This window comes from Bufo bufo, chromosome 3 (assembly GCF_905171765.1).
Source record: "Bufo bufo chromosome 3, aBufBuf1.1, whole genome shotgun sequence".
Taxonomy (NCBI): domain Eukaryota; kingdom Metazoa; phylum Chordata; class Amphibia; order Anura; family Bufonidae; genus Bufo; species Bufo bufo.
The window spans coordinates 421,240,021-421,264,900 of NC_053391.1; the positions used below are offsets into that span (position 1 = coordinate 421,240,021).

A 24,880-nucleotide genomic window follows, 5' to 3' on the forward strand; every position below is an offset into this window, starting at 1 on the left:
GCGGTTTAAAAAAAAAAGCGTTGCCGCAAGTTTTTTTTTTAAAGTACGGCGGCGGGCCCTCCCCCCCACCGGGCGGCTGCCGCACTGCCCGGGCTGGTGCATCTATGATTGTGCACCGCCCGGGCGCAGCCTGAAGAGAGGAACCGACAGGAGGGAAGCGCCTCTAGTGTAGCGTGGCCGAGCTCTGTTCGGTCCGCGGTACAGGAGCATTTGTTTCCTGTACCGCGGACTGAACAGAGCTCGGCCACGCTACACTAGTCTACACTAGAGGTGGGGGGGGAATGAGAGTTACAAGGGAGGGGGGGAGTAAATGAGAGTGACAAGGGAGTGGAGGGGGGAAATGAGAGTGACAAGGGAGGGGGAGGAATGAGAGTGACAAGTGAGGGGGGGAATGAGTGTGACGGGGGGGATGAGAGTGACCGGGGGGGGGAATGAGAGTGAAAAGAGAGGGGGGAATGAGAGCGACAAGGGAGGGGGGGGTGAGAGTGACAATGGACCGGGGTGAGAAAGAGAGTGACAAGGGAGGGGGGGGAGAAGAGAGTGACAAGGGAGGGGGGAGAGTGACAAGGGAGGGGGGAGAGAGTGACAAAAGAGGGAGGGGGGACAAGGGAAGGAGGGGGGAAGAGAGTGACAAGGGACGGAGGGGGGGAGAAGAGAGTGACAAGGGAGGGGGGAGAGAGAGAGTGACAAGGGAGGGGGGAGAAGAGAGTGACAAGGAAGGGGGGAGAAGAGAGTGACAAGGGGGGGAGAAGAGAGTGACAAGGGAGGGGGGAAAGAGAGTGACAAGGAGGGGGGAGATAGTGACAAGGGAGGGTGGAAGAGAGTGACAAGTGATGTAGGGGGGAGAAGAGAGTGACAGGGAGGGGGGGAAGAGAGTGACAAGGGAGGGGGGAGAAGAGAGTGACAAGGGAGGAGGGGGGAGAAGAGAGTGACAAGGGAGGGGGGGGAGAAGAGAGTGACAAGGGAGGGGGGGGGAGAAGAGAGTGACAAGGGAGGAGGGGGGAGAAGAGAGTGACAAGGGAGGAGGGGGGAGGGAGTGACAAGGGGGGGGGGGAATAGTGACAAGGGAGGAGGGGGGGAGAAGAGAGTGACAAGGGAGGGGGGGAGAGAGTGACAAGGGAGGGGGGGGGGGGAGAGAAGAGAGTGACAAAGGAGAGGGGGGGAGAAGAGAGTGACAAGGGAGTCCCCAGAGCCAGACTGCAGCCAGAGACCAGATGATCTTATTGTCCTGGTGGTAAGTAGACAATGCAATATGTTTATTATTTAATTGTTTAGTTATTAATACTACATTGGAAACTAATTTACCTCACATTAAGGCTCCATTCACACGTCCGCAACGTGTTTTGCGGATACACGGAGCCGCGGAACCGCAAAACACGGCAAGCGGCAATGTGCGTTCCGCATTTTGCGGATCGCACATTGCCAGCACTAATAGAATATGCCTGTTCTTGTCCGCAATTGCGGACAAGAATAAGACATGTTCTATTTTTTTGCGGAACGGAAGTGCGGACCCGGAAGTGCGGATCCGCAATTCCGTGTCCGGGCAGCACATCGTGCTGCCCCATAGGAATGAATGGGTCAACAATTCCGTTCCGCAAAATGCAGAACAAAATTGCGGACGTGTGAATGGAGCCTAAAAGGACACTATAGTCCCAGAACCACTACAGTTTAATGTAGTGGTACTGGTGTCTATAGCCTGTTCCTGCAGAGAAAATGCACTGTGCAGTACTGGTGGTAAAGGAGCACTATAGTGCCAGGAAAACAAACTCATTTTCCTGGCACTATATAGTTGTTAGGAGTGGTGCACCCTCGTGTCCCCCTCCCACTGGGCTGAAGGGGTTAAAACCCCTTCAGCCACTTACCTTCAGGCACTGGGAACTCTTCTCCCCGATCCTCCTCTCAGCTGCGAATGCGCATGCGCACGCATTCAAAACTATGTTCCGCGTCTTCCCACTGTAATTTTCACAGTGAGAATCGCGGAAGCACCTCTAGTGGCTGTCAGGGAGACAGCTACAGGAAGCTTGATTAACCCTAAGGGAAACATAGCAGTTCTTTTAATTTAAATGCTGAGAAAGGGGTGTAACATATGTGATGTCATGATCTGGGCAGATCATCTGATAAGGGGGGGGGGCGTCAATTTTTATCTTGCCTAGGGCGGCAAAAATCCTTGCACCGACCCTGCTGCTGCCTCTACTTGTTCTGGCCTCACCATTCGTACACTGGTATTCAGACCTACAAAATAACGCTGAACGTTCTGTCACCTACATGCACCTCCCTGCAACAGGAGCTCCACCAACACCAGCAGCACAATGACCAGGGCCACGTCCCTTATTTGATGCTCTCATCATTCTTTGAAGTCACCCACTGAACTAACAGATGGATTAAGTATATTAATTTCCCTGTCACAGATGCAGTGCAGGTGTACCTCACACCAAAAAAGGGTATATGTCACCCACCGAACTAACAGATGGATTAACTATATTAATTTCCCTGTCATGGATGCAGTGCTGGTGTACCTCACACCAAAAATGGGTATATGTCACCCACCAATCTAACAGATGGATAAGGGCTCTTTCACACTTGCGTTGTTGTGTTCCGGCATAGAGTTCCGTCGTCGGGGCTCTATGCCGGAAGAATCCTGATCAGGATTATCCCCATGCATTCTGAATGGAGAGAAATCTGTTCAGGATGCATCAGGATGTCTTCAGTTCCGGAACGGAATGTTTTTTGGCCGGAGAAAATACCGCAGCATGCTGCGCTTTTTGCTCCGATCAAAAATCCTGAACACTTGCCGCAAGGCCGGATCCGGAATTAATGCCCATTGAAAGGCATTAATCCGGATCCGGCCTTAAGCTAAACGTCGTTTCGGCGCATTACCGGATCCGACGTTTAGCTTTTTCTGAATGGTTACCATGGCTGCCAGGACACTAAAGTCCTGTTTGCCATGGTAAAGTGTAGTAGGGAGCAGTATACTTACCGTCCGTGCGGCTCCCGGGGCGCTTCAGAGTGACGTCAGGGCGCCCCACGCGCATGGACGACGTGATCGTTTGGATCACGTCATCCATGCGCATGGGGCGCTCTGACGTCATTCTGGAGCGCCCCAGGAGCCGCACGGACGGTAAGTATACTGCTTCCCCGCTCCCCACTACTACTATGGCAACCAGTACTTTAATAGCGTCCTGGGTGCCATAGTAACACTGAACGCATTTTGAAGACGGATCCGTCTTCAAATGCTTTCAGTTCACTTGCGGTGTTAGGGATCCGGCGGGCACTTCCGGCAAATGGAGTACACGACGGATCCGGACAACGCAAGTGTGAAAGAGGCCTTAGCTATATTAATTTTCCTGTCACGGATGCATATGTCCCCCACCAATCTAAAAGACGGATAACCTATATTAAATTTCCCTGTCACAGATGCAGTGCAGGTGCACCTCACCCAGAAAATGGGTATATGTCACCCATTGAACTAACAGACATATTAACTATATTAATTTCCCTGTCACGGAAGCAGTGCAGGTGTAACTCACACCAAAAATGGGTATATGTCACCCACCGATCTAACAGACGGATTAACTATATTAATTTACCTGTCACAGATGCAGTGTAGGTGTACCTCACACCAAAAATGGGTATATGTCACCCACCAATCACCCACCAATCTAACAGATGGATTAACTATATTAATTTCCCTGTCATGTATGCAGTGGAGGTGTATCTCACACAACAAATGGGTATATGTCACCCAACGAATTAACTATTATATTTTTGTGTCAGGGTAAAAAGATGGTGCATTGCGCCCACAAAAAAATTGCTATAGATCACCCACAGAATTAACAGCCAGATTAATTATTATATTTCTGCATCAGGGGTGCAACGCTGGTGTATTGCACCCACAAAAAAAAATCACCATGGGTCACCCACAGAATAAATATCCAGATGAGATTCCTAACACTCTCCCTCACTTAAGCTGCCTGCTTCCTGTCCCTGCACTACTCAGAGCTGATGGGCGGTGCTGCACGTTTTCCAGCTTGTATAGAGGCTGGGTCACATGATGTAGCGGCCAATCACAGCCATGCCATTACTAGGCATGGCTGTGATGGCTTCTAAGTGCCCACAGCTTAAAAGCTTGTTGATTGGCTGCCCTGCAGCCTTTCAACAAGCTTTATTAACTTTATTAACAGCACCGAACTCGACCCAAACTTTTGCTGAAAAGTTGGGGTTCGGGTCCGGGTACCTGAACTCGCAAAGTTCAGTACGGACCTGAACTTTGCAGTTTGGGTTCGCTTAACACTAGTGCTGAGTGTTCTTTTAAATGGCTACATGACAATTTTATTTTACCCTAGATGAATAAGAAGGCATGCCATTTTATTGCCAAATAGTAAAGAGCAGAAATGAGCAAATCTGTTCAGGAATTCAACACAAATTTTCAACAATGTTGAGGTTTGAAAGAGAAAGAGAGAGACGGCAGGGAGAAGTGGGGGGAGGAAGAGAGACAGAGATCAGGCAGTTGTGATTCAAATTATATTCACACCTGTATCGAATTGGACATTCAATTGGGACTTGAAAACCAAAGACAAACGCTGGATATTAACTAGGAGTATTAAACCATAGAAACTAAAGTATTTACCTCCCTTATTAAAAAAAAACTTTTATTGAATACATACTTTTTTTTGTAGAAAACCCCTATCGATAGTCAAATTATAGATAATTTATAAATATTGATAATAAATTATCTATAATTTCACTATCGATAGGGGTTTTCAATTTTTTTTTTTATGTATTCAATAAAACGTATTTTTTAGGTAATGCAAACCATCTGAAATTTTTTTATATACCTGCACAAAGCACAGGCTTCCGACTACCCTACATATAGTAGACAGTCTGCTACTAACAATATAACATTTCATTTACAGCTAGAAAAAGAATAACACACACATTTGGAATGCCAATTCAATGTCTTTATTGTCTAGAACATACAAAAATCTAAATATTACATTGTAATCCAGTTAAATATTTTCATAGGAATTATAATATCTATGGACTCATCTACAGTATGTCTCAACAGTATTTAAGTGACTTTATACTTTCTATGTCTACTAACTGTCATAAAAATCTCTTTCTAGTGGAAATTGTTTTTCTCTGAATATCTGCTTTTCTGCAGTCTTCTGTGCATAAGAAAGGCAATACCTCCCATCAGTGTGCACAGCAAAGCCAAAAATCCGACTGTTATTCCCAAGCCAACAGCAGTGCTCACAATTTTTTGAGAATCCTTGTTAGAATCACCTGGAAGGTTAAAAACAATTTAGATGTTATGAATTAATTGATCCCGCAAAGTCCACAAATAGATATACTTTTATTAAAAAATATATTTGCATTTATTTATGAAAGAAAGCAATTTTGACTTTTAAAATGAATATTGAGGGGTACATTTCTCAACCTATTCAAGCTAGTTTTCTGGTGGGCTGAAAGCCATATTTATGGCTCTCACTAAATATGACTTAATTACTTAAAAGGAATCAGTCAGCAGCCACTGCCGTATCCAACTGTTTTCACAGATATATAGCTATAGTTCACCTGATTAAAATGCTATTTTCCTTTTGATGATCCGAGGATCCGTTTCTGAGTTATGACACCTTTTCCTAATAATTAATGTTTGGTGAAAAGAGGCATCAACATAGCTCTCATTGATCCCAATCTCCACTCATTTCTGAGCCAACCTCTTCCTCGCTGCTTTAATTGACAGGGCCAGGCAGTGGCAAAGCAGTGAGGAATGGACTGACCACAAAATGGAGTGGAGCTTGGATATAACAAGAGCACTGGTGACACGCTCATTGCACTAAACTACTAATTTTCATGCTAGGAAAAAGTATCATAACTTTGGAATAGAGCCTCAGATCAAGAAAAGAAAAACAGCATTTTAATTAGATGAACCACAGCTATGTGGCTATGCAAACAATTGGATAGGCCACTGGTGACAGACTGTCTTTAACATAGACAATTAGTGCATGTTGTTATGAATATGGTGCATTCTATTCTAGGGTGAGGCCAAAGCATCATTTCTAAAGTGTACTAATAAAAACTATTGAATTCCACCATTTGCCAACCAAAACTATTTTGTATGATACAAAGAACAAATCAACTAATAAGAATCTCAACTGAAATGATGTTACAAATGCCCAACCTAAATTCTATGGATTTTTGAGAAATTGCAAAAAACTTAAAAAGAATCTTTCACATTAAACATAGTTTGTGATCTGCAGGCAGCATGTTGTAGTATGGAAGTATAACTTATTTTATTCCTTTAAATCCCTGATCTGTCTATGCTTAGGAGTAAAGATGAGCGAAGTTTGCAAAAATTAAATTCGGCTGCTTCACTGAAGTTCACAAAGAAATTCGATTTGCATTCCATTGTATGTAGCGGGCTCAATGACGAGGAACGCCGATTGCGCTGACCCCTCCAAACTTGTCATTGAACCCCCCCAGATGCCGCGTTCAAACCTGATCGCGGCATATGGCAGTCACATTAAGGGCTTTTAGGGGTTAAAATCAGGGGTTAAAAATAGAAAAAATACATTCTCACCTCATCTATTTGCTCGCAGAGAGGACTTCATGGTCATCTTCATTGAATAAAACATGCATAATCTCTTGCGCACTGATGTGATGACATCACCACATCATCACACTAGGCGGACAAGGTGACATCATTACTGATGACATCACTGCCCCGGCCAGCGTGATAACGTGGTGACATCATACGGCATCGTTCAAGACACTTTGCACATTTTCTTCAATAAAGATGGCCACGACGGCCTCTCTGCGAGCAAATGGATGAAGTGAGAATGTATTTTTTTGTTTTTTAACCATCATTTCAGAAACAATTAATTGATTACCACAAAGCGCAAGGAAATTCGGCTACGTGACGAATCAAATGTTCCCTGAAATTCGGATCATAGTTAATTAGTTTTACTTTGATTTGCTCGTCCTACTCATTGACTGACAGCCTTTCCTATATGGATGCAGACTTAGCTGTCAATCACTGAGTAAAAATGCCCACTCAGCAGAAAGAACAGTGAATTAAATGTATTGATCTTTTCCACAAAACTATATATATATATCTGATCAGCTCCTCCTGATTTATACCATTCTGGCCACAGACATAACTACATTTACAATGTGACTGGTTCCCCTTAAATTCACATTTGAAAAGCCATCTATAAACTCAATTAGATATCCCCAGCATGCAATGAAGATAAGCAGTTCAGTAGTTTAAAAATCTGGATTTTTCAGAGCCAAGAAAAGATTCCAACTTACATGCATCTTACTAAATTAAGCTGAGATCAGAATAAAACCTTAGCTCTTAGTGGTGACTTTATATACTCATGTGATTGTTGATGTTTATTGTTGAAATGATTTATTACTTCCTCATATTACTTTGATAAAATCTAAGGCTGAGTTTCCATTTTCAGTTTTTTTTAACTAAAATCAGGAGTGGATCAGAAATGGAGGAGAGATTTGGCTGCAAAAACTACGTTAAATAATCTGAATGTGATAACCCAGCCTCAGGCCTCATTCACATTTCAGTTTTTCACTGACATCTGCTGTCCGCATTTTCCATGGACAGCACACATACCCGATGATTTTAATCTGTTTGTTCACACATTACTATGGTCAGGGGAAAAAATTACGCAGTCATGCCCTAATTTGGTCCATAATGCAGCTGCAAGGTGATCTGACGTGGCAGGCAGAGGGGAATGGGGCCAGTGACGTTGCAGGCAAAAGTTTCATACCTGTCACCTGAAGGAAGAGCTGGGGCTCTTTGAAAGATTGAAAATGGCTAGTTGGGCATTTGGTGTCTCATTTGCATATCCAAGTTTTTTTTGCAATAAAAGTACCAAAGGCATGGGGTGAACAATGTTGTACTGCAAAATAGAACTTTTCCATTATTTATATATGCTAAATATAGGTAACAGATTCCCTTTAAGCAATGTAAAACTGTTACTCTGAGCTAAACACAGACTCACTTTAACTATGTTTTCAGAAGAATGTATCAAAAATATTGCAATATTCTGTATTGTTTCTAAATATGTAATGCACAAGAACCATACATTATTTGATTTAATTTAAAATGTAAAATGAACTGTTAAATACTTACTGGAGATTGAATTGGTCGATTGTCCTGTAAAGAACAAAATAGTAAAAAATATTGATTATGTTATTATACTATTTAATACCTTTATCTTACGAGAGCTGCCTGCCAATTACTGGAATGCAGTCAGTTTCTGTGTCATAAAAACCATGCTGTAACCATATATACAAGTGGAATTGGCTCACAAGCACTGATGGAAATCATTGAGCAAACACTTACCAAACACTGTGTGAAAGCGGTAAAGACACAGGTAAAAGAAGGCAGATTTTGCTGCCGTGTTTGAACTACACTGTGTATTGCAGTAATAGAATGTGTTCATTAACATGGGTATAACAAAGCAGTTTTTGCAGTAAAATGTGTTTGAACTGATTGGTATCTTGCAGTAATATAAAAAAAAAATATTGCAGTAAAAGTAAAATGGGTTCAATAACGCAGGTTTAACAATGGTGTTAGTGCAGTTTTGCTTTTGCTGTTACTACCTGTTACTGTATCTTGCAGTAATATCCAGCAAATTCGGTAACAAAGGTATAACACACTGAAATACCCTGAAACTTTAAAGGATTTTTAGAAAAAGAAAAAAAGCTAAATAGAAATAAATAAAAGCTGGTTGGCTGTTCATTCAGAAAAATGTGTTTTTTCTTGCAGGATTTTGTGATGCAGAACTAGCTGCTATTAAGCTAAATGAAACAACTATGACAGTGACCAGTCCCTCATTCTCGCTATAGGATTTTACCAATCAAATCAAACCCCCAAATCTTCCTATTCTCTTCCTGTTATCTCCTTTTAGATTACTGTCTTGTGTCTGCAATAGGTTTTAGTGAGACACTGCAACAAGACATCATTACAAGTCACTCTCTCTACCTGGACCATTTTCAGCCTTTTAGCAGAAGAAAATTTTGTCTTACAGCACCCTTTACATGTCCTGCCATTGACAGCCAGTCACCGCTGGTAGGTGGGCCCGACACAATTTTGTTCACAAATGTGTACAGAGCTTTTAATTTACATATAGTAAATTTTTTAGCAGGATGATGCTTGGTCACACACAGCAAAAGATTCCCAGGAATATCTTCATCAGATTGCAACACTTCTCTGGCCTGCCTAGTCACCAGATTTATTGCCTTTCGAACATTTATGGGACCAGCTTGGACTACAACTTCTAAAAACTACAAGTGTGCAGGATCTACAGACCCAGCTGCAGCATCTGTGGACAAATGTGCTGCAGGATACCATTCAGAACCAGTATGACTCTATGCCCAACCGTATATCATCTTGTGTCCAGGTTAAAGGTGACCCAACAGGGTTTAGGGCTCATGTACATGACCATGGTTGTCTGCGTCTGATCCACATTTTCTGAGGATCAGATGTGGACCCATTCACTTCAATGGGACCGCAAAAGATGTGGACAGCATACAATGTGTATATCCATTCTGCAGCCCTGCAAAAAAATAAAATAAATATAGAACATGTTCTATTCTTGTCTGTTTTGTGGACAAGGATAGGACAGTTATACAGAGGGCAAGATGTTCCGTTCTGCAAATGCGGAACACACAGGCCGGTACCATTTTTTTGGCGGACTGCAAAAAGAGCAACGACCATGTTCATGAGCCGTTAATTATACAGTTTTCCCCAATAAACATCCTTTTAGTCTAATGTTGTGTATACAGTATATATATATATATATATACAGTACAGACCAAAAGTTTGGACACACCTTCTCATTCAAAGACTATGAAAATTGTAGATTCACACTGAAGGCATCAAAACTATGAATTAACACATGTGGAATTATATACATAACAAACAAGTGTGAAACAACTGAAAATATGTCATATTCTAGGTTCTTCAAAGTAGCCACCTTTTGCTTTGATTACTGCTTTGCACACTCTTGGCATTCTCTTGATGAGCTTCAAGAGGTAGTCCCCTGAAATGGTTTTCACTTCACAGGTGTGCCCTGTCAGGTTTAATAAGTGGGATTTCTTGCCTTATAAATGGAGTTGGGACCATCAGTTGCGTTGAGGAGAAGTCAGGTGGATACACAGCTGATAGTCCGACTGAATAGACTGTTAGAATTTGTATTATGGCAAGAAAAAAGCAGCTAAGTAAAGAAAAACGAGTGGCCATCATTACTTTAAGAAATGAAGGTCAGTCAGTCAGCTAAAAAATTGGGAAAACTTTGAAAGTAAGGGCTATTTGACCATGAAGGAGAGTGATGGGGTGCTGCGCCAGATGACCTGGCCTCCACAGTCACTGGACCTGAACCCAATCAAGATGGTTTGGGGTGAGCTGGACCGCAGAGTGAAGACAAAAGGGCCAACAAGTGTTAAGCATCTCTAGGAACTCCTTCAAGACTGTTGGAAGACCATTTCAGGGGACTACCTCTTGAAGCTCATCAAGAGAATACCAAGAGTGTGCAAAGCAGTAATCAAAGCAAAAGGTGGCTACTTTGAAGAACCTAGAATATGACATATTTTCAGTTGTTTCACACTTGTTTGTTATGTATATTATTCCACATGTGTTAATTCATAGTTTTGATGCCTTCATAGTCATGAAAATAAAGAAAACTCTTTGAATGAGAAGGTGTGTCCAAACTTTTGGTCTGTACTGTATATATATATATATATATATATATATAAAAATATACCTTATATTTTTCCACCTAAGTGTAGGAAAAATGTTACTGTGTTTTATGGGGTGAATACTAATGAGCGACCATCAGTACCGGAGGACAGGGAAGAGGTGAAGGCTCTATACTCACCACTTCCTGGTCTTTGGCTGTCGGCTGTGCTGTTATACTTCTATTTTAGTCTGTAAGGCTACATGCACACAACAAAGCCTTGTTTTGCGGTCAGCAAATTGTGTTCCACAAAACACGGATGCCCGGAACGGGTGGCCCATTATAGAAATACCTATTCTTGTCCACAAAACGGACAAGAATAGAACATGTTCTATTTTTTTTTTGTGGGGCCATGGAATGGAGAAATGGATAGGAATATATTTATAATAAAGTAATATTTAAGTATTTTCAGTAATTTTATTTTATTAACTCCTGGAGAACCCCTTTATGATTTTTATTCTTACCATCATCAAGAGTGGTGATAATTTTTGGAGAGGTGATTGTTGCAGGGTCAGAAACTGATCCTGAAGAGCTTGGGACAGCTCTAACATTTCTTTTTCTTCGTGTACATGACTGTAATATGTTATAAAAATGAGAAAAATGCATTATAAATTAACCCAACATAAAGACTCAGAATTAGAGGTAAACAAATTAATTCAGAAATAGTTACGATTTTTTAAAAAAATTCTGATTCCACCCAAATTTCAAGAGAGAGAGAGAGAGAGAATAGGCTAACCAATGTGTAACATTGCCCTGGAAAAGAGATGCACAATTATGTTTTCCAAATATAAATAGAAATTGAGGGTTTAGCACCACTAGGTATAATGTAACTATTCAAATTCAATGCATAGCCTTTTAGAGAAGCTTTATAACACAACTTGGAAAATAGTCAAGCCAGCATCTCCTCTGCACACAGATCTTTCCAGGTGCTTACCCTCTATCAGAGCAGAGAAAATTGGCTGAGCTAGGTGATAGGCTTTTGTAGGGTCTGGGTGTCACTCTCTTATTATGGAGAGCACCTAGTGTGCATAAGGAGTATTGTAGACCAGGAAAAGCTCCTGTGAGTTTCTGGGGAAAATATATGCAAATTATAATATCTTATATCTGGTGGCATCAGAGAGGCTTAGCTTTCTTTTCTTTTGGAAGGAAAGTTAATTTCATTGTCTTTCCCAGAAACCCAAAGATATGCAATGTAGCTTTCCTTCCAAAAGGAAAAGAATGCTAAGCCTCTCTGATGCAAGCAAAAGTAAGATATGATAATATTTATATATTTTTCTCAGAAATCCAGAGCAGATGCAATATTCAATGACGGATCTACATAGGGGAGCTTTGGGTGGACGGTCAGTTCCCAATACCCCTATAGGGCTGATGGCCATCCAAAATGCCCATATTACAAAATGAACAGAGAATTCAGGCAGAAATCAGTTGCAGCTCTGCACTAATAATAGAAGGAGGAGGGGGAATGAAAAGAGCTAAGGAGAGAGGTCATGTAATTAACTCCTTTTGGGTCTACTCCAATCATGTAACAGTGGCTATTGAGTCTGATATAATTTATATGAGCTGCTCTCCTGTCTCCTCAATGGAAATTCTAGTTTGGAAGCTTTTTGATCCTTGTACATGTACTGTAGGAAAGGCAGAGAGGCTGCCATTTTAGCCAGTGCCTGTAAATTATGGTATGATACACCTAGTCCTCCCATGGTGATGTTACATAGGGCTGCAAGTAATATCTACTACATTATGTGTACTCAGAGAGTTATCACTGTGTTATCTGTGGTGTTATATAGGACTGCATTTAACATCTAGTACATTATCTGTACTCCAAGAGTTATCAATGTGCTATCTGTGATGTTACATATGAACGTTTTGTGGTTGGTGTACTGGGCTGGGTGGGGGGCCAAACCTCCTATACAGCCCAGGGCCCATGGTACCCTTAATCCACCCCTGACAATACCCATCACACATAGTAGATATTCTCCATAATGAGAAAGAATACCCCCCAGACCAAGAAAGGCATCTCAGATATCTAAGCCAATTTTCTCTGCTCTGCTCTTATAAAGGGTAATCACCAAGAAAGAGATGTGTGTAGATGAGAAGCTGGCTTAAAATTGATTAGAACCTAAATTGAATTTTTTTTTTTTAAATCAGTGAATCAGACACAAAACAAAAAAAAAATTAAAAAATTCTCAGCTCTAAATGAAATAAATGTATTGTTGTTATTTAAGGTGCATTAACTTAAAAAAATTATTAGCACATATTAAGTCAGATGTGGAAGAATGAAGGCTTGAATTCAAATATATCTATGTGTGCAGCACATACTGTATGTTCCTTCTGGCAAAGACTTTTACTCAAGATGCTTGTATCTCTTATGTCTTTTATCCCCAATTTTTTACTCCTGATGTTTGACCATAAGTCCTTTAATTCGACCGCTATTCCCTTAAAGGGGGCCTGTTATGCTAAACATTATGTTTGAATTGAAGCCAGAATGTTATAGAGCAGAAGATGCTGCTCAGATTGATATATAGTTTTATAGGAAAAGATTCAGTATATCTTGTAATTTACTCATTTATATCCATGCTCATTCTTAGATCTGCAGTCAAGGAGGCGGCCCTTTCAGTGATTGACAGCTATCTTTGTATACACAATTATTAATTCAGTGTCTCCTGGAGGATCTGTCATTTGTTGCATGGCACAGATAATCTGCTGACTGGAATAAGCACAGTGTAATGCTTCATTTCACCTATGGTGGCACTAAAGGGAAATTGAACACTTAATATCAATGTTCCCCACTGTTAACAGCAATACTTTGTTACATTACTTATTCATATTTGTAAATTAACTCTGCCTGCCCTGATCTCCGCCCATTACTAACTACAAGTATAGCCTTAGGCTACTTTCACACTGGCGTTTTGGTTTCCGTTTGTGAGATCCGTTCAGGGCTCTCACAAGCGGTCCAAAACGGATCAGTTTTGCCCTAATGCATTCTTAATGGATAATGATCCATTCAGAATGCATCAGTTTGCCTCCATTCCGCCTCCATTCCGCTCTGGAGGTGGACACCAAAACGCTGCTTGCAGCGTTTTGGTGTCTGCCTGACGATGCGGAGGTAAACGGATCCGTCCTGACACACAATGTAAGTCAATGGGGACGGATCCGTTTTCACTGACACAATATGGCACAATAGAAAACGGATCTTTTACCCCATTGACTTTCAATGGTGTTCAAGATGGATCCATTTTGGCTATGTTACAGATAATACAAACGGATCCATTCTGAACGGAAGCATGCGGTTGTATTATCGGTGCGGATCCGTCTGTGCAGATCCATGATGGATCCGCACCAAACACAAGTGTGAAAGTAGCCTTACCCCTTGGGGCTTACTGAGGCAGACCTACCAGAATGGTAAGGGGTGCAAAGAGTAGTCAACAACCAATGTCGAAGCCAGGAAAGACTGATCCTGAGCAAAATCATTGGTTGAGAAGTTAATCCAAAAACTAGCCTGAGTCAGAATATCAGGAATAATCAGAAGTCAAAACAGCAGATAGTAGGTTAATCCATAAATAAGGCTCAAGAACCAGGACTTCAATATACAAAATCACAGTCAAGTCAATTAGGGATTTGCAATCTTAAATTCCACACCTAGCTCTGGGATTGGAGTCAGAAACTTGATAGGCTCAACTTCCAGTCACACTGACAGGTTGACTGGCCAGAACTTGGCTGGTTTGCATGGCAACCCTCCCAACACAGCAATACAGAGTGATTTGGCTGGATAAACTCCTGACATTGACAGGAAAATGTGCAGGTGCGTTGCGGGAACACAGGCGATTTTTCCGCGTGAGTGCAAAACATTGTAATGCGTTTTTGCACTCGCGTGACGAAAATAGCGCATGTTTGGTACCCAAACCCGAACTTCTTCACAGAAGTTCGTGCTTGCAATCAGGGTTGTGTAGATTGTATTATTTTCCCTTATAACATGGTTATAAGGGAAAATAATAGCATTCTGAATACAGAAAGCATAGTAAAATAGCACTGGAGGGGTTAAAAAATTTTTTTAAAAAAATTGAACTCACCTTAGTCCACTTGATCTCGCAGCCCGGCATCTCCTTCTATCTCCTTTGCTGAACAGGACCTGTGGTGACGTCACTGCGGTCATCAGATGGTCCGTCACATGATCCATCACCATGGTAAAAGATCATGTGATGGATCATGTGATGACCGGAGTGACGTCACCACAGGTCCTGTTCAGCAAAGGAGACAGAAGGAGATGCTGGCAGAGCGAGCAAGTGGACTAAGGTGAGTTAAATTATTATTATTATTTTTTTAACCCCTCCAGCCCTATTTTACTATGCATTCTGTATTCAGAATGCTATTATTTTCCCTTATAACCATGTTATAAGGGAAAATAATAATGATCAGGTCTCCATCCCAATCGTCTCCTAGCAACCGTGCGTGAAAATCGCACCGCATCCGCACTTGCTTGCGGATGCTTGCGATTTTCACGCAACCCCATTCACTTCTATGGGGCCTGCGTTGTGTGAAAAACGCAGAATATAGAGCATGCTGCGATTTTCACGCAACGCACAAGTGATGCGTGAAAATCACTGCTCATGTGAACAGCCCCATAGAAATGAACGGGTCGGTATTCAGTGCCGGTGCAATGCGTTCAACTCACGCATCGCATCCGCGCGGAATACTCGCCCATGTGAAAGGGGCCTAAGGGATTGGCACAAGCACCGCACCACTCACTCGACTTCTTCTCCTGTTTTTGCTAGCCCTTCTGCAGCAGGTCCGATACCAATGTCCTCTCGCTCACTTTCCACTACAGGCCAAAGCCTGCACTTGTTTATAAGCCTCTTCTATTGGCCATAGGGTATGCAAGCACACTTCCCAGCCCTTAAGGGTGTCTGAGCAATAGGTAGTATAGTTTGCTAGTTACCTTCAAAGGTGTGCTATTTTGTTTTTCTTCCCTTGTACCAATTTCTGCTTCTTTATCAATTATGACCCTCCACTGCCTAATCGGACCTGTGTCTGCTTACCATTTTTACCCTTTGCTGCCTGTCTTAACACCTTGCACTTGTGGGGTTTTTTTTGCATTCACATGAACTCTGCCTGCCCCGATCTCTGTTGTTACTAACTAGGCACCATTGTCTCTTACCACCCCTGAGGTCAGATGTCAACCACACAGGGACTACTCCAAAAGGTAGCATCCCGGTCGCACCCCTGCATCAATTTTCAGATTCCTGTACAGGGGTAAAGCAAGACTATTAGGGGGTTGCCAGGATAATGCTATTAGGATTATCCCTAAGTCAAACTGGTTGGTTGATGCAATGGTTCCACACCCACTGCCCATGACTCTATTGAACTATTAACCTGCTCAAAAAACAGATAATCAGAGAACACAGGTAAATTTTAATAAATACGACTTAATTTTAGTGAAAAAGTTCTATTAGGGAGTTGCTACACTACCACCCTTCAAACTGATAATTTAGGGTGCTTTTACACTGTCCAGAATTCTGGGCCATAATAAGTGCCAATTTACAATAAAAACAGTCGACTGTTCTTTACTTAACAATATATTAGCAGTAAATCCCCTGTTTGCACTAGTAGATGCACTGCCAACCAACAAGCATTTTCATGCTTAGATAAATTACATGATCACCCGAAAAACAAGTAGTATTAACTCATTTGTTGACAGATCGCTGGCACATTCACATAGGCCAACTATCGGGAGTAAGCAGTCATACGAACATTTGTTCCTGATAATTTGCCAGATCATCTGCCCCTATAAAAGAACCAAATATTGCAATCAGACCACAGAGGGTGATCTGATTCCAGTGTGACTATCCATAGTGCATGTGTGCTGTTCTTAGATGTAGAGGGTAAACTGTGAGAATCACTGTGGCTGGGCATGATAAGTCTGAGTGACGGCATAAGTGCATCAGTATGTGGAGGCACAATAGAAGAAAAATAGAAATGCAAGAGATTATATAACCAATAGTTTCTGTTACAAAACAGTACATGATATACAAGGATTAAATATGATTGCTGTTTTAAAACATTTTAAGAGAACACTGACAGAAAGTTTAAAATGGTGTTATACTCACTGGTTTAAAATTACTACAAGTGGATATTTCACAAAGTCGTGTTATACAATGCAAGTAAAAAGTTGACACTTGCTGGTTAAATTGTTCTAGAAATCGGAAAGCTGTAAAATAAAACCGTGCTGCTTGACTGTCTCCATTAAGTGTTATGAAAGTAAATGAGTCCTTTGTACATCTAAAAAACAAACATGTAATGTTACTTTTACATACTACAAACAATAAACTATCAAACTAAAATAGTTAATAAAATAGATTCTACATTGATGGCAAAAAACTGGACTTGTCGCCCAGTGTCGTGTATGTACGGTGCTATAATAGGACTGGTGCAGGAGCTGCGCCCGCTTAATCAGCAGCAAGGGCCCGGCGACCCCCTACTGTATGTGTTAGCATCATTGAAGACACCGACGCTGGTGCATTAACCCCTTCAGTGACGTGGACCTGATGACTGGAAAGGCAGCCCGATGCCATACACGTGCATCTAAGCTTGCCTCCCATGGAAGCCTATGAGATTCAGCCTTCAGGCTATAGGGACCACTGTATGGAAGGGATTAACAGAGGGAGGGAGCACCTTTCCTCTCCCATCGGGCCGCTGGTCTGCCATGACAAGCGACCCCATGGTTAAATGGTTAACAGAGGAAAGTAGCTCCCTCCCCCATCAGGCCGCTGTGCTGCTGTGGCCGTGTCCTGATGGTTACCATTGCAACTGGACGCCTTCATAGGCATTTGGCTTGCCATGGTATATCTGAGCCTGATCAAGTTTAGTGTAAATGAAAATACACTGCAGTACACTATATAGTGTACTGCAGTGTATTGTAGAGCCATCATACCCACCGGATCTTCAAGAATCAAGTGGGTCTGAGTCAAAAAAATGTTTAAAAAAAGTGACTTTTTTTTTTTTTTACTTCTTCCTATATACGCACATTTATAATTGGTTAAAAATGTAAAAAAAAAGAAAACACTACGCATATTTTGTATCACCACATCCGTAACGACCTGATCCATAAAAAGATCATTTTACCGCATGGTGAACACCATAAAAAAAAGAAAAACTATCATGGAATTGCAATTTTGCCCACCTCACCTCACAGTATCAATCAAACTGTCACCTTATCCCGCAAAAAATGAACCCCTACATGAGACAATGACCCAAAAAAAAAATATAGCTTTCAGAAAATGGAGACAAAAAAACATGATTGTTTAAATAAATGCTTTTATTGTGTAAAACAAAAAACAAAGCAAAAATAGACGTATTAGATATCAACATGTCCGTAACAACCTGCTCTATAAAAATATCACATGAACTAACTCCATAAAGTGAATGCCTCCGATCCGATGGTATATTAACTCCTTACTTTACATTGAAAGTCAATGCACCATATTGTGTCAACGTCAAACGGATCCGTCCACATTGACTTGCATTGTAAGTCAGGACGGATCCGTTTGGATCCGCACGGCCAGGCGGACACCAAAATGACTTTTTTTTCATGTCCGTGGATCCTCCAAAAATCAAGAAAGACCCACGGTCACGGATCACGGACCAACGGAACCCCGTTTTGCGGACCGTGAAAAAATACTGTCGTGTGCATGAGTCCTTACTCTGGGGAGTTGTATGAAATGGGCAGTCTCAGGGAATATACTAGAATATTTGCTGGACCTTTCAAGCATGTTGAAAATGTTTGCGAGTAAAAAAAAAGAATTTGTCTTACCCAACAAACAGGTCATAATAGGTTGAATTCGTCGGGAATGGTGACACAGATGCATAGCACCGATCCAGCAAAACATTGAACCTGTGAAAAATAAAATCGGTTTAGAAGCTTTATGCAATGTACATATTGTTACTTTTATATCTAACTCATTTTATTAGGGATGAGCGAATCGACTTCGGATGAAACATCTGAAGTCGATTCGCGTAAAACTTTGTTCAAATACTGTAAGGAGCAAGAGCTCCGTACATTATTAGAATGTATTGGCTCCAATGAGCCGAAGTTATTGCTTCGCAAAGTCTAGCGAGACTTCGCACAATAACTTCATAAATTATTTTGTACTGTAAAAAAAACATTTCCCAAACTCGGGTTCAGTTCCAAGTAATACCTTGGAACTGAACCCGAGTTCGGGAAATATTTTTTTACAGTACAAATTAATTTCTGAAGTTATTGTTCGAAGTTTAGCGAGACTTCGCGAAGCAATAACTTCGGCTCATCGGAGCCAATACATTCTAATACTGTACAGAGCTCCTGCTCCGTACAGTATTAGAACGAAGTTTTATGCGAATCGACTTCAGATGTTTCATCCGAAGTTGATTCGCTCATCCCTACATTTTATTTATTAAACACATATTTGTAAAATATCAGTTTCAGTATCAGGAGCATAACTGATATGGAGTGGAGTGCTCTGGTGCTGGAGGAAACCCCAAGGAGAAGCTAGTATTATTAATGGCACATAGTAGGTGGGGATCATGTTACAGATTTTACATTAGGGCTCAGGACCCTCATAGACGACCTCTCAGTGTAGGTACCAAAAGACATGTTTTGTCACAAGAAACCAGGATAAATTTTGCCATAGAAAGTGTAATATCTCATACATTGTTAATGTGGAAAACCTAGTAAGGGAGTCTGGCTGCTGGAACTAGAAAAAAAATATTCCATCAATACCGTCTAGATAGAGGTGCAAATAAGCACCAGGGGTGCTACCTTGAGATGAGGGAAGTTATGAAAAATTAGATTCAGCTGCCTCACCTAATTTCACAAAGAAATTTGATTTCTGACCAAGAAATTTGCACTTCTGTGTATGTAGTGGGCACAATGACGGAGAACGGCGATCGCGCCACCTCCGTTATTGAACCCATTAGATGCCGCATTCATCGCTGATCGTGGCATCTGAGGCTACAATTTAGGCCTTTCAGGGGTTAATCAGGGTAAAAAAAAATAATAATAATAATAATCACCTTATCCATTTGCTTGTGTGGAGGCTGTCATAGCTATCTTGATTTGAGACACCAAGCAAAATCTTGCACGTTGATGTGATGACGTCATCATGCCCAGCCAGCATGGTGACATCATACATCACTCCGCACAAGATTCCGTGCAGTTTCTGCAATCAAGATGTCCACGATGACCTCTTTGTGTGCAAATGGATAAGGTAAGTATGTTTTGGTTTTTTACCACCATTTCAGGGAAAATTGATTTGCTGCCACGAAGTGTGAGCAAATTCTTCTTTGAAGCAAATCAAATTTGATCCGTTTGACTTCGATTCGCTCAGCACTAGTGCTATCTCTTAAAAAGGAGAGGAATTCATTCACTTAGGGCTCCCACTATGGGTAGGAACAGGTGATATCAGCCATAGGCAGGTTTCACACACAACGTTTGACCCATATCAGTGGAAAGTCTATTTTTTGGGTGGGGGCTAAAAACACCACAGCTAAATGTTAAAGTCTATATAGAAATATGAAAGCCTCCACAGCATCTAGGTTTACGTGATGTTTTCGAGTGATAGCATTTTTATTTATTTATCAAAAGCACCACATTTTAGGTATAGCTTTTTCTTGCATTTTTTTCCATATGCTCCTCTATAGTACATTAAAGGCATCAGCATGTACAAAATGACAAAAAAGAAAATTAATAAAACCACCAAAAACATGTAAAAATGACATTGAAAACACATATGATAATGTATGCCTTTTTTTTTTGCAAGTGTTTAAAACACAGAGAAAAAAAGTGTGAATTAGGCCTTAGGCACTGGACTTTAGGAATACATGCACATGATGTATTCTAAGCATAATATAATACCTAAAAAGTGAATTATATTTGCCAAATGTCATATACAAGGTGTGGCTTTTAACCCTTTCCGGTCTTTAAAGATGGTGCCCGCTTGCAAGGGCAGCAGGTGCCATAATTGCTGGGTCTAATGTAAGGTTGATCGCAGACATTCAACCCCAAATGTGACCATAGCATCTGAGAGCACTAAAGCCATACCTAAACACTCTTTGGCGCAAGACCCATCTTGGACTACAAGACACCCCTCTTGTGACGGTTTTCTCTGACTTGAATAACTTATTTGCAAATAATTTTGGGGCTAGATAATTGTTTTCTTTGTACTTAACACTTTATATTTAACCTCTTTTGTATTTTGAAATTAATATATATATTTATATACCTGTCATTGGCAGTCCTGTGGATGTGCCCCCTTTCCAATGATAGTATAACTCAATCTTTATTAATTAAAAGAGAATAATACATACATAATGCAACAAAATGCGATTTCATATAATAGTGGTAGTGCAGGAGGATACTGCGACAAGTACAAAAACCACCATCCCTCCTAACAGTGTAAACTCCTATGGTAAGTTAGGCATTATCAAAAAGATTACACACCTACAATACTGCGATATTATCGTAAAATACATATATACCAACACAGGTGATAAGAAATGTAATGTCTGACCTCATATCATCATTATCTCCCATCCATTGCAATGCTGCTGCAAAGAAGTCAGTGTGGGGTCTATGCACGAATTCCCAATATATCAAAATATACTGACATACGTGCAACCAAAATGCAAGGGACAAAAGGCAAAGAAGAGGACTTGATAACTGCCAATACTGACCAGGAGAGGAGAGAGGATGATGGCACCAACCCGACGCGCGTTTCGCCTCGCTTCTTCAGGAAACAGGACTGTATGTATTATTCTCTTTTAATTAATAAAGATTGAGTTATACTATATGTGTGTGATTTAATGGGTTTTCTGTCAGTCTAACACACATATTATTCTATTGACATTTAATTATTGGTTGTTTAATTAACCCTTTCCAATGATGTCACATCTTCCTGCAATCTCTCTTTTTTAGCTGTTATTAATCATGTGATATAATAAAGATTATATATTTTTGTCATTTTGTGTGAGAGCTGGCGTTATTTTGTAGGTTATTTGTCCATGTTGCTTAGTTGTTTGAGAACTGTCCACATTTGGACTGCGATGAGGAGGAGGGTCAGGTGGAGGTGGGGGACCGGATGGTAGTAGTACAAAGCAGGGAAGACTTGAGAAAGACCAAGAAACCCATGATGACATCACAGTTTGATAAAAGTGGCAGGGAGGGTGAGGACTATGATGATCACTGTGTGTTGGCCAGGACTTGGGAACTGGATCTAGGTGATAAGGAGGAGCTGACATCAGAGGAGTATGGTAGTGGCTGTGGAAACACTAAAGAGCAGAGGCAATGTCTGGCCAAAATATCCCAAAAAATGACAGGGCCAGATATGCTTTTATTGTGTTCAGATCGGGAACTGGTGAGATCTCCGATACTATTGGTGCAGGCTCAAAATGTGCCAGACCTAGGCCAAGCTTCGCTGATGGTAGCTCTGTGAGAATACAGTATGTCCTTTGCTGCAATTTTTCTCCACAGAGCCTGCAGACAAAGCTACTGATGTGGGGAAGATCTGCAAGATGAAAAAAGCCATGGACATTCAAAGACAAATATAGGCGCCACTGCTCCATTGCAGCACATAAAGCGGCATCGCCAGGTACAATGGAAAAATTTAACTGGCCAGCAATCAGAACAAAACTGTCCTCCTTCTATTTGTCTTCTTTTTAGCAGCTAGACCACATCCACAAGCAGTACAGTGTAATTGTTATCATTACTGCTTCTCCCACTCAGGCTCCTCCTCCTTCTAATGCATCAACCTTAATGAAAGCTACTTAGCCACTATTATTTTTTTTTTAAAAGCCATCCCTGCCTTGTACTCTCAAGTGGCACAGAAAATGGTCTGCTCCTTGAAAGGTTCACACCAACATCGACACTTTGAGCTGCTGTACGCACATGTCGTTCATGGCCCACTGGGTCAATATTTTGCTTGGAAATGGTGATATAGCACAACAGCAACAAGGCCAGGTTCAATTGACACCTCTACGTTTATCTCAGTCTGTTTCAAATACCAGGTGCTTATTCAACTCCTCCACATCCTCCTCAATGGAACGCCTCCTGTCTCCAAAAGAAACAGGGCAGAGAACTGTTTCTACTCCCATTCCCTACTTTCATATGTGTATACTGAAATGTTGCTATGCTGTCTTAGAACTGATTAGCCTGGGCATGAGAAGCCACACAGTGGATTAGTTGCTAACTTGCATCTAGTATCAAATCAACTGGGCAGTGTAGTTAGAAACAATGGCATGAACATTGAGGCTGTGCTGCATCTGTAGGAAATAAGACATGCTCCCTGCCTGGTCAACATGATAAATTTAGTGTTACAAATCTTTTTAAAAACTACTGTGGCTTGCAGAAGGTGCAGGCCATGTCCAGGAGAATTTCTGCACATTTCAGCTGTTTTTATGTGACTAAGAAAGCCCTCTTGGACTTCTTTTTCCCTCCTGGCCCCATATGCATCCCCCTGACCCATAGTAGCACCAGCAGCAACCAATTTAGTTTCATGAATATGTTGGAACAATTTGTCATGTTATGCCAATATGACACACCTCAGCAAACATACACACATTGCCTGAACAACCAGATTCAGTTATATTGAATATATAGTCAGAAATATTGGGCTGAAAAGAATCAATATTGTATTGTATTGTAAAGGCCTATGCGAGTTTATTCTTTTTGGATTAACACTTATAGAGGAAAGAGTTAGAAATCTTTACATAAACATTCCCAGGTCGTAAACTGCGGGGGGTTCCGACAGGTACCATAAAAGTCACTTCATGCCTTTACAAAAGACAATGACCAAACGACAGAATGTTCTAAATGAATAGAAAAGAGGCTTATTATTGTATTATGATATTATATGCAACATTTATATGCTTATCCCATGGTAATGTATTACTATGTATTTTACCAGAGGGGTTTTATAGTTTTAAAATACATAGAATTAGGTGGTGTATACAATGTATTTTTATTAAGTGTAAAAAGTGTGTGAATAAATTACCTCACTTTCAAAGTACGTGGAGAAAGTATGTTAAGTGGTTTTGGTTGATAATCTTAAAGTTGCCAATCTATAAGCAGATTGGTATACATTAATGTCTTATACAGTTGGTATACATTAATGTCTCTTCTCCCTATATTTAGGGCTTTGCTCAGAGCCTAAGTCAAAGGTTATCTTTCGGTTAGATCTTTGGAAAATATTAGAATTAAATGTAATTACACAAAATTTTATATAGAACACTAGTGTCCCCTTGTGGTGGGGATGAGTAAGAGATAAGTGACAAATTGATGCACTATGATCTCATTAGTCACATGGAAGAACATATCAAGCCCACCTTACTGGGGGAGGGGGGATAAAAGATAGCAGGAGATAGCAAGGGGGATCAATGCAGGGAGAATCAATTAAAGATGAGGCAGAAAGAAAACCTGACCATCCCTCATTTCTGAACCGTGACCGCTGAATTCTTTCAGACTACTAGATTCTAATTTGCCGGTATCATATAAATTTATTCGTATAAATTTATATCTTTATATTAGGCAAATTGATTTTATATATATATATATATATATATATATATATATATATATAATAAAAAAATAAAAGAAGCAGCACTCAAATAGTATGCGGGTTTAAAGAATCCTCCTATAGGACCTGTGACCAAGGCCCAAGATTGTAGATACAAAGCAAAAAAGGAAGGCAGCACTCCAGGTAGTGGAAAAAGTGGACGGTTTATTCACCCAACCAGCAGCAACGTTTCAGCTCTCTCTATGGAGCCTTTGTCTAGCCTTTGTATATATATTTGGATAGACCATATCGTTATTGTAGGATCTAGATTGATTTGAGATAATTTTAACTGCAGTACAAATTATACTTGTCAATCTTGGAAGATAAAGAGGTACATTTGATATATACTTTTGTATAATCTCCAGAAAACTGATTTTAGTTTCTAGTCAATGGTCTGGTCGGATACATACAGAACAGACCAAAAGTTTGGACACACCTTCTCATTCAAAGAGTTTTCTTTATTTTCATGACTATGAAAATTGTAGATTCACACTGAAGGCATCAAAACTATGAATTAACACATGTGGAATTATATACATAACA

General features: G+C 40.8%; 1 protein-coding gene across 1 annotated transcript in view; it reads right to left on the bottom strand.

Annotated features, from left to right (window-relative positions):
- Positions 1 to 5,119: 5,119 nt before the first annotated feature.
- Positions 5,120 to 24,880, bottom strand: part of LOC120993836 (zona pellucida-like domain-containing protein 1) — a 69,588-nt gene continuing 49,827 nt past the window's right edge. The window contains exons 7-11 of the mRNA XM_040422303.1: positions 18,565 to 18,645; positions 16,862 to 17,033; positions 11,225 to 11,333; positions 10,902 to 10,925; positions 5,120 to 5,283 (exon numbers count right to left, since the gene is read on the bottom strand). Coding sequence (XP_040278237.1) covers positions 5,120 to 5,283; positions 10,902 to 10,925; positions 11,225 to 11,333; positions 16,862 to 17,033; positions 18,565 to 18,645 — 550 coding nt within the window. The remainder of the gene's footprint in view (positions 5,284 to 10,901; positions 10,926 to 11,224; positions 11,334 to 16,861; positions 17,034 to 18,564; positions 18,646 to 24,880) is intronic.